This window comes from Vollenhovia emeryi, unplaced genomic scaffold (genome assembly GCF_000949405.1).
Source record: "Vollenhovia emeryi isolate VEMERY1.0 unplaced genomic scaffold, V.emery_V1.0 DF939144.1, whole genome shotgun sequence".
NCBI classification, from domain to species: Eukaryota; Metazoa; Arthropoda; class Insecta; order Hymenoptera; family Formicidae; genus Vollenhovia; species Vollenhovia emeryi.
The window spans coordinates 2,266,217-2,275,992 of NW_011967222.1; the positions used below are offsets into that span (position 1 = coordinate 2,266,217).

General features: G+C 47.5%; 1 protein-coding gene across 2 annotated transcripts; it reads left to right on the top strand.

The window, feature by feature from the left end:
* The first annotated feature begins 926 nt into the window (after positions 1–926).
* Positions 927–6,206, top strand: LOC105566601 (protein downstream neighbor of son homolog). Of its 2 annotated transcripts, XM_012020738.1 has the most exons (8): positions 927–1,115; positions 1,198–1,465; positions 3,266–3,901; positions 3,992–4,320; positions 4,622–4,848; positions 4,906–5,109; positions 5,349–5,529; positions 5,615–6,206. In XM_012020738.1, exons 3-8 carry the CDS (start codon positions 3,270–3,272, stop codon positions 5,806–5,808), a joined length of 1,767 nt encoding a protein of 588 aa, XP_011876128.1. In that variant the 5' UTR covers positions 927–1,115; positions 1,198–1,465; positions 3,266–3,269; the 3' UTR covers positions 5,809–6,206. The 2 variants fall into 2 exon arrangements, with proteins under 2 accessions (XP_011876128.1, XP_011876129.1); XM_012020739.1 differs by lacking the exon at positions 1,198–1,465.
* The last annotated feature ends 3,570 nt before the right edge of the window (positions 6,207–9,776 follow it).

Below are 9,776 nucleotides of genomic sequence, written 5' to 3' on the forward strand. Positions count from 1 at the left end.
ACTTTTCGTTCAAGTACATTCAAATTTTATAGGGCAGCGTTCTGTTTCCATGCTCGCTCGCTGGGCGGCGCCACCTTCCAGGGGTTTACGATGATTTCGACAACTGTAGCCGCCAGAACGAGGACAAATTTGCTAGAACTTGGTCCAAGTTTCGCGAAATGTGTAGCCAATCAACTTTTATGAAATAGCATACACGCATACATTTCTCGAAACTAGAACTTGGGCCAAGTCGTGGACGCAGTAGCGCGATTCTGTAACTCGTTGTGTCGTCGTTACGGGCTTTGCGCAGCTTTTCTACGGTATATTAGATCTGCGCAAAGCCCGTAACGACGACATAACGAGTTACAGAATCGCGCTACAGGGCCCTTAACGATGTACGGTGTCGATAAATTGTGCTATCACTGCGTCACGAATTTTTAGTTAAGAGACAAAGCCGGATACGAAGATATCATTTTTAATCAATGACCAACATTACGCCAATTGTAAATAGCATTCACATACTTGACAACGAACGTGCGGCGATTGCAAGATCCTCGCTGTACCTGGGAAACAAAGGCATAAAAGTAGACGTCCGCCGGGCATCTTGTCCGAATTCCTCGCAACGTCGGCGTCCCCGTCGTCCTCACGAGTCCGGGCGTTCAACGGCGATCCCCGTCGCGAATTACCGCGGCGAACCACGTATGCGATACATTTCGCGAGAGGCGCGATCGCGATGAGACACTTTTTCGCGCGGGAACGCGAGAAACTCTTTCTGCGACGACGACAATCGCGGAAGATACGATCCGTGACGACTCCTCGCGACGCGCCGCGCGTCCGACGTGAACGGCTCTGTGATTCGAAGAATATCGAAGCGCGATTCTCGATGTATCGAGACAGTCGGGGCCGGCTAGCCAATCGTGGGCGCTCAGCTGACACTATTTGTACTTCACACGGAGGTTGCGCGGTGAAGGAGCGCGCGCGGAACGCGTTGCTGCCATTGGAAGCGCAGCACCTGAGGAAGTGCGCTGCGCATATGATCGTGCGCTCCTAACCTCCCTTTCGGACGGCGGCAAAATGTTGCGTTGACAGTCGCTCGACCGTCGTGCTGACGAGCGATCGGCGAACAATAAGGAGCGGTACGTATTTCCCGTCTTCCTCAGAAAGTCATGAATTAAATGGAATTTAACTGAACGTTGTTCCGCTGGCGAAATGTTGCAGATCCGAGCTACTGATCTATACGTCTCGACAGTTGTTACTCGCGTTCCTGGCACTTTGAAACGTTACGCGATGTAGCGTGCGAGATAGCCAAAATCTGCCAGGACAGATTCCGTCGAATGCCCGCTACAAATTTCGAAGGCAGGAAGCACCGCAGATTGCACGCAGAAACCGATATACTCTACACGTTGCCAGCGTGTCGGTAGAAATGCGACAAAGTCTGCCGACATAACTGGGCCTGTTCGATTTCTGCCGACGATCCGTTGACAACGTATGTTTTGCGGACTCTGTTGCCGAAACAAGAGCCAAATGCGGACACAGAATTTAGAGCTTTCGATTGGCTGCGTGTTTTAACCCTTTGCACTCCTATGTCGAGTGTGACTCGACATCAGTTTTTATCTCAGGAGCTCCTTTGTCGAGTCTCACTCGACAGTTTTTCAAGTCAAACCAGTAGATGAAATATAATTCGGAGTGCAAAGGGTTAAGATTCACGTGTACGTGTGCAAGTATTTGTCAAAATTTGATGAAAGACCCCTAGTTCTGCATATGTTACTCGACACGTGTATACGCACAATTCCAGCATTCCAAGTTTTATCCAGATTTTGTCACATAATTCTTTAAATATTTTTCCCCGTTGAGGTATACACGGCTACACGTTTACATATGTTGCATACACGGGTATTCGTGCACACGTGTCACGTTCACGGATGTTCGGAAACACATGTCGCATTCACGTGTTCACGGATTCGCGTATATGGAGATTCTTTAAATTCGTGTGCACGGGTTAAAACACGGATTACACGTGTAGTCCAGTACACGTGTACTAGGGAGCTCCAGCACAGATGGCTATGGTATTGGTGTGGGCTTCTGATAAATCTGCTGGCAATCTGCTAACATTTTGCTGACCAGGAAAATTGTGTATACGATTGTTTCGCTCGCAAATGTAACGACTACGACATTGCGCGTGGTATAATAATGCGAAAGTTATTAATTTGTTAAGTAAAAGTTTTAATTCTACGCGTTTGTACATTTTTTTCATATGTTTTATATACGTACAATTTATAATAATCTGCAATTATTTAAACGCTATGTGCGTAGAATTAAATTTATCAAAATTATGTACACTAGGAATCGCTGATGCCTTCTCGCATGAATTTAGGCACAGGTAGAACACACGTATATTTCTCATGTATGTATATGCAAAATGTAAAAGGCCTGGTTTCACCAAACGTCGCTTAAATTTAATCTTAGTTTCATTCACGTTTGTCTCTTTCTAAAGTAACAGTTGGAAAGAGACAAAGAACGAATTAAACTAGGCTTAAAGTTAAACAACATTGGTGAAACCGGGCCTAAAGCAACAGTTGGAAAGAGACGAAGAACGAATTAAGCTAAGCTCAAAGTTAAACGACGTTGGTGAAGCCGGGCCTAAATGTGTTGATACCCAGATAGCACAAGACACTCCTGTGAACATTTTAAGAATATTCTTCAAGAATATTTGGAACATTCCGTAGGTCATTTTTATATATTTATCTTATGTTCGTGGAACATTCGACTGGCACTACCATAAATCTGTTTCGAATGTGAATAGAATAATCTATCAAATATAGCGTGTCGGTTATACATGGTACGATCGCAGGTTTCACTGCCTTTTGCATAAGATAAATGTATTACAATGTGCGGTACATAAACTCGGTGAATATTTAAAAAATTATTCCGGACGAATATTTCAAAGACATTCTCGACGAATATTCTAAAAACATTCTTCTTTGTTATGAATATACGATTTTTAATTGTAATAATCTATATATATTTATAGAATATTCTATTGGAATGTTCTGAACTTACGAATATTCATAGAACTATGGGTGCTATCTGGGTATGTGCACAAATTCATGTGGAAAGGCATCAATGATTCCTAGTGTACATACATTATACGTAATTACATGTATTTAAATTGTTGTTATATATTTGCAGCATTCCATAGTTACTTCTAAATAAGAATCTATAGTAATTTCCTCCGGCTGTCTTACACATTTTGCTACTTATCTAATTACGTCAATGTTTGTTACAGCAGAATGCCAAATCTAACTTTACGCGCGCCAATGGCAGAACCTGAGAATGCGGGCTCGTTGGAGTGGACGCGTCCCGATCAAGTGATGCAACTGCATCGTATGAAAATGAAGAAACGGGCGCTCCAAGCGCGTATAAACAAAACGACCATTAACGCCGGCGACCAACAAAGGGCGAATCTAGATGCGCTTGACTCCGGCGACAATGCGCAGCGTATGTCTTATTGCCAGAAGCGTAAGAACCCTTTTGTGATCAGCGAAACGTACAAGAAGCAAAAGGACGTGACGTCGGGATTAGAAATCAGCAACGACAACACGCTGTTCGAACTATTGAACCTCGACGTCCAGCGGGAGCAGCCAGCGGCAGATCTGTCCTTAAATAATTCCCTGACTTTTGCTAACGTTCTTGCCAAATTAGAATCGACTAATCAGACTCCGGACGTAAACGTTCCAAAGGGCGCAAGGCACATTCCTATAGACTGGACATTGAAAACTAAAATGAGGTTTATGTCTCCGAAACCTTTTCCGTGGAGCAGCAAGTTGAAGACTAGCGAAGAGGCATCGGGCACCACGGGATTCGTGAGATGTTTAAATATCGGAGAGGAGGAGACAACTTTGGACACCAGTTTAAACGCAAGGTTGGTCTCGTTCACCTTTACCTGTCGTATCTTATTTGTTTCTCCAATTGTAAGCCTTGTAATAATGCTCGTTAAATGTTTCCGGTTCAGGTTTCATCAGTGTTGCTTGATCTGGCAACATCCATCTTTACCATGGTTAGAGTTGTTCCCTCGCTCTGCTGGCAAAGTGAGTGCGTCTCTCGCAACTAATGCGTTGATAGTGAACAATCAGAATATGAAAGATGCTTTGTATCGAGAATGGTGCGACAGCTTCAGATCCCTGTTTCATTTATTGCGAGTAAGGCAATGCCCGTATTTTTATGTGTGCGCGAACACATTCACGGTGCTCTTTCGTGCCGCTGGTATCTGCGGATTGTCGGAGATTCATGCTCTTGTCACGCCCACCACACGTGGATTTCGCCAGTCGTTGAGGCAAGAAGGTAGAGATTTTCCCCAGTAAACACAGGTCGTAGCAGTTATGTCGGTGTTGTGTAACTTTACACTTGTGTTTGCTGGGCTGCTTATTTTATTTAATTACTTATCGATAAAATGAGTCTTTAATGACAACACAAAGTAAAGCTACAAGTTTTTGACATGAATAATGAATTAATAGCCATGTGATAAAAAATAATAATCTTAATGAAATCTAATTACATTGTGAAATAAAAAGAGAAGCAGATTTAAGAGTATTAATTTTATTTTATTTAAAATATCGATCGTGTCTCTTTTATTACGTTTCAGAGATAGAATACTCTATGCCCTTGAGGAAGGACTCCAAGAGACGATCTGACGTAACAGATACCGATTCTAAAACTCCAGATGCCGTGTCTAATACCGTGGATTGCCAGCAAGAGAGTGACAGTGGCAAAAAAGAAGAAGAAGAGGATGATGACGACGAAACCCAGGACGCGTGGCTCGAGAGTCTTGGAGTAGAAAATTCGGAGATTAAGAAAATCAATCACTCACAGGTATACATAGAGACGTTATGCGTTCTCAATTTGCTCTGACGTCGCGATTTCTTTCAGGCGAGGATGACTTTAGAGAAAGAGAGCGAGGTAGATAACTTGAGGCAATCCCTTGTGTTCGTAAGAGGTGTGGAGACGCAGGCGTTGTTCAATTTCCTGATCAATTGCAAATCAGCTATCGCGATGACCGGCGTGCTGGCCGGCGTACCCCCTACGCTTTTGGCTCCGACGGCCTTCCACGGCGCTACGCTAAAACCGCTCAAGGTATCAGAGGCATAATTGATTTCACAGTTAATTTTTATCGTAGAACTTTGGTGACTAAAGCCAACGGCACACGATACTATTTTTCCTACTGGATTGCTTACGAGAGCCAATCAGGACGCAGAGTTTTCGATCAGGTGACTCAAAGCTGAATCCTGGTTGGCTCTCGTAAGGAATCCAGTAGGAAAAATAGTACCGTGTGCCGTAGGCTTTAAACTGTTACTTTTTTTTTACTGACAAAGGTTCGAGAAAGCGTAGTGCGCGACAGCAACGACAGGTTCTATTCCCTCGAATTGAAAGGACCCCTTTTGCCGCACGTGTTGCCTTCTCTCTGTCATTTGATGAAGTCCAGCCAATTGGAGCAATTTTCGGCGAGCTGCGCGCAATTGGCCTCAACAACTTCGTTTTCCACGGCGAGGCACGGTACGGACATACGAATACACTGCATTTGCATGTTAATCGACGAGATTTCACGAACCAAGTAGCGAGAATAACGTTTGTACTCCAGGCCAGTCAATTGTCACGAGAGAGGAAGAAAACCTCAGTGCCGCGAAAGTGCCGCTTAACGTTTTCGGGCAAGAAAATTTGAGCGATTGTGGGTTCAACGAAGAATTATTGAGCCACTTTTGCAGCCCCGACCCGGTCAGGATAGAAGTCTTGGATAGCCTAAAATTCGTCAACGGACTATACACGTGGTCGTGATCTTTTACGATCATATCATTTAGATATAAATATAGCACAAATTTAAGTACGGATCTTTGTAAGGATTAATTTAGAAGAAAAGCCGCTGACCTTTCTTATTCCGAGCGGTCAGGGCAATGTTACTTCGCTGGCGACACGTAACGAAATATCACTGTGGTTGTAAAGTATAGGGAGGCCTTCTAGTGTCATATCTAAAATGTAATTTATTTATTGTAACAACGAGTGTTTAATATAACGTAATTTATACGCGCAAATGGCCATTGTAAAATTAATATTTTTATTGATGTGTAATTTAATGTGTTGTGTTTGTAAATTAAATTACGGGATTGTATAACGTAACATCGTGTGTATGCGACGAGACAACGAGCATTATCGATATCAGGTAAAGACGTTTTCACGTAAGCCGACGTGTTACAACATTGCAATCGTCCCAACGATAACTTTGTAAATTCTGACAATCGATATTTGACGTTTTCGGGTCGCGACACGTGGACGCTTTGTTTAACGCTGGCGCATTAGTGTAAAAATTAAATGCCGTTTTCCGCCACGTGTCGCGTACAAGGCGGGAAAGGGCCAGATTACGATTCACGACGAACTAATTCCGACTCGCGTTCGCAGGCCGCTTTCGATGCAGCGAGGACGATCGCGTTGTCGTCAATTTAAAAGTTTCAGCTCTCGCAAACGCGAATCACGCGCGCGACGGTAACACCATGATTAAGAAAGGGCCGTTCGAGAAACCCGGGAACGACGCGTAGGTGGGGTCCGCACAGCGGACGGATTGCCCCTAAAAATAACGAATCGATATTCGCCCGCTGCCCCCAAATCAGTCGCCGGACACGCCGGACTCGCCTGGGTCAGCGAGAGAGAGAAAGAGAGAGTACGTGTGCTACACGCCGTGTGTGTGTGTGTGTGTGTGCGTGTGTGTATGCGTGTCCACAATACGAAAAATCAATTGGTCTATTACATCGGGGGGACGCGTTTCTTTCTCTCTCCCGAGTCGCGCGGCGCAATTACGACTGATAACGCGCGCCGTAAATCGTTAGGCATCGTCTACAATACGTGGAGTAAGCTTGACGTAAGAGAGAACCGTAATTTTTAGCTTTCGGCGTAAGGAAGCTAAAATACAGACATAATTTTTTTTAAATCTTTGTAACGCTGGCCGCGATGGCGCTCCGATTCACCGAGAGCTAGATACCCTGTAGTCAGAGACTGGCCGCAGGAGTTCGTCAAATTCCCGCGAGTGAGAGAGAAACATAGGCCATCTCGCTGTTCTACGATCGTAGAATCGTAGAGACCCTGTAATCAGAGACCGGCCATAAGAGTTCGTCAAATTCCCGCGAGTGAGAGAGAGAGAGAGAGAGAAACAAAGGCTATATCTTACTCTTCTACGATCTATGTTTCCCTCTCACTCGCGGGAATTTGACGAACTCTTATGGCCAGTCTCTGATTACAGGGTCTCCACCGAGAGCAAGCGTAAGAGCTGAAGTGAAGGAGTAAGAGATGAAATTGATTTATTTCCTTACTCCAGGCTTACACCGCGCATTGTAGCCGATGCGTTAACGAACGCGCCGTGCGTGGCTGCGCCGACAAAAATTGCCGAGGGAACGTCGGCCGCGTCGGTGGCGCGTCGACGCGACGCCCCGCGGGCACGGCCGCTGCGAATACGCGCGCCATGCCGGGGGATTACGTCAGGGCTCGTCGTATTGCGACACCGCCGAGCGCGGAGGCGGTTTCGCGTTGCAACGAGGTCTCCGCGGCTCGAATTTTCGTTGCGCGCGCCGACGCCGTTTTCCAGCCGCGCGACGTTTCCACGGGCGAATTTTACTCCCCCCCGCCGCCCCTCCGTGGCGAGCGAATTCCTGGCGAGCGGCAGATATCTTATCGCTCGTGCCGTGCGATACAAACGTAATTCGAAGGCGCTGGTGCTAAACGCGCGCGGCCTGTGCCCGGCCCCGAGCTCGATATAGGTTCGCGTTTGCGAGGGAGAGCCGTCCGTTTTAACCGGGCGAGACCGAAGTAACGTGTTTACGCTCGGATGGAATGCGCCACGGCGATTCCTACGGGGGTCCGAGCGTCTCCCGAGATTGCCTCGACTTTTCCTCCGCGGGAACCGAGATCGCAGGCACCACGGCTCTTGCGGATATTAGGCCCGGAGAACAAATATCGAACTCGTTAATTAAATTTTTCACTTTTTACGAGTTTACGCTGGAGACACAGATTCATGATCGAGCCCCAGGGGCTTCTTACGATACAGCGAAAGTGCTAAAAGTGAACGACTTTGTCTTCTAACGGGACGGTTAGAAAGAGACAAAGCTGTTCACTTTTAGCATTTTCACTATAGCGCGAGAATTGACCCCCGGGTTCGAGCCCCGGCTGGGACGATGTTTTTCGCAGTAAATTCCTTCGTTTTCCGAAAGACGCTCATTTCGGCATCGTTAATTATCGTTAAATCGATTGGCAATTTAATCACGTATGCTTCGGCCTCGGCCCGAGCGTCTCCACAGGCCGACATCACTCGGCGTGATTTGCTGAGCTGGAAAAAATGCGTACGCATAAATATTGCGCACGCAGGTCCAGCCCGGCCGTACAAAGCATTGTATTTCTCTTACTCGTAACAGAAAGAAGCTCTGTGAAAATTACGGGGGAGACAAGATTGGTTCAATGTTGGTTATATTAGAAATGCCGACATATTGTCCAACGTAAAGCCAATATTGGCCACGAAATAAATGCAAATATCGCACGATAATAATTATACAATATTAGATTTATATTGGAAGTGCATTGGTCTAACATTGCCGCAATATTAGACCAATATTGCTAAATAGACATATTGGCTAAGTAAGAAAAGGCACGCATCTTACAATATTGGACCAATATTGCGCCAATATGTTGTGCTACTGGGGCAAGAGTTTGCTCGTAGATTTTATTCCGACAGAATTCACCGGAGGTGCGCAGACAGGCGGCAATGCCTGGACATTTGCACAATGTGTGCACTCGTATAATTCCTGCCCGTCTGTTTACGGCGACGTCGAGAATACAAAAGTAAGGCGAGATGAAGGTCGATTCAACGAAGTCGACTCAAAATTGAGCCGAGCGGAAGCGCGCGTGACGCGGGACACACCCTGCGTGCCGGAGGTATTTACGCGCTTATCGGGGCCACGCGCGTCCTTCCGTCACCCCCAACGGTGCCGGCGTAGATAGGACTAGACGTCGATAGGACGAGGATTACAATTATCTACGGAATGCCGCCTGTCGCCGCGTCTGGCGGGAGTAAGACAAGGGGGAAGGCACAAAAAAAATGGGGAGACGCGGACTCCCGAGACGCCCGCGAGGTCGAGCCCGAAAGGAAAGGCGCGTTGTTTTCGCCTGACGAGAGGCAACCCCTCGCCGAGGCGAGGACTCGGGGTGGATGAGATCGTTGGGTACGCCGCGCCGCGCCGCGTCGCGACGCGTCGGGCGTTGGTAAGGCACCCGCGTCGCGTAGCGAAGCGAAGGGGGCCGCACAAGGGGGGAAGAGCGAGACGCGCCGCCCGAGAGACCATCCGATTCGGAGGGACTGAGGGGAGCGATGTAAAATCGGGGCTCGGTCGGAAGGGAGAAAAAGACGGAAAATCCGAGGGGCTAAAAGGGGGAGAGAGAGAGAGAGAGAAAGGGACAGGGAGGAAAGGGTGAAGGAAGAGAGAGAGAGAGATACGACGCTCCCTGTGGCACGCTACACGCGCGCGCGTGTGCGTAGATGCGTGCGCGGGGGGGTTTTGAGAGGCCGTCGGCACACCACGACGACGACGACGTCGACGATGACGACGACAACGGCGACGGCGACGGCGACGACGGCGGCAGCGGCGGTGGCGGCGGCGGTGGCGGCGGCGGCAATGTCGACGACGTACACGACTACTACTACGACGCCGCGTGGGGGTTGCACGAAGACCCCCTGGTGGGGTTCTGGCCGCCGACCCTACAGTCCCCCG

What these genes read in the sequence shown, in the direction of transcription:
- LOC105566601 (XM_012020738.1), top strand. Translation starts at nt 3,270, where the DNA reads ATGCCAAATCTAACTTTACGCGCGCCAATGGCAGAACCTGAGAATGCG. An exon ending in GACACCAGTTTAAACGCAAG is followed by an intron (nt 3,902 to 3,991) that starts GTTGGTCTCGTT and finishes TTTCCGGTTCAG; the next exon opens with GTTTCATCAGTGTTGCTTGA. An exon ending in GTTTTCCACGGCGAGGCACG is followed by an intron (nt 5,530 to 5,614) that starts GTACGGACATAC and finishes TTTGTACTCCAG; the next exon opens with GCCAGTCAATTGTCACGAGA.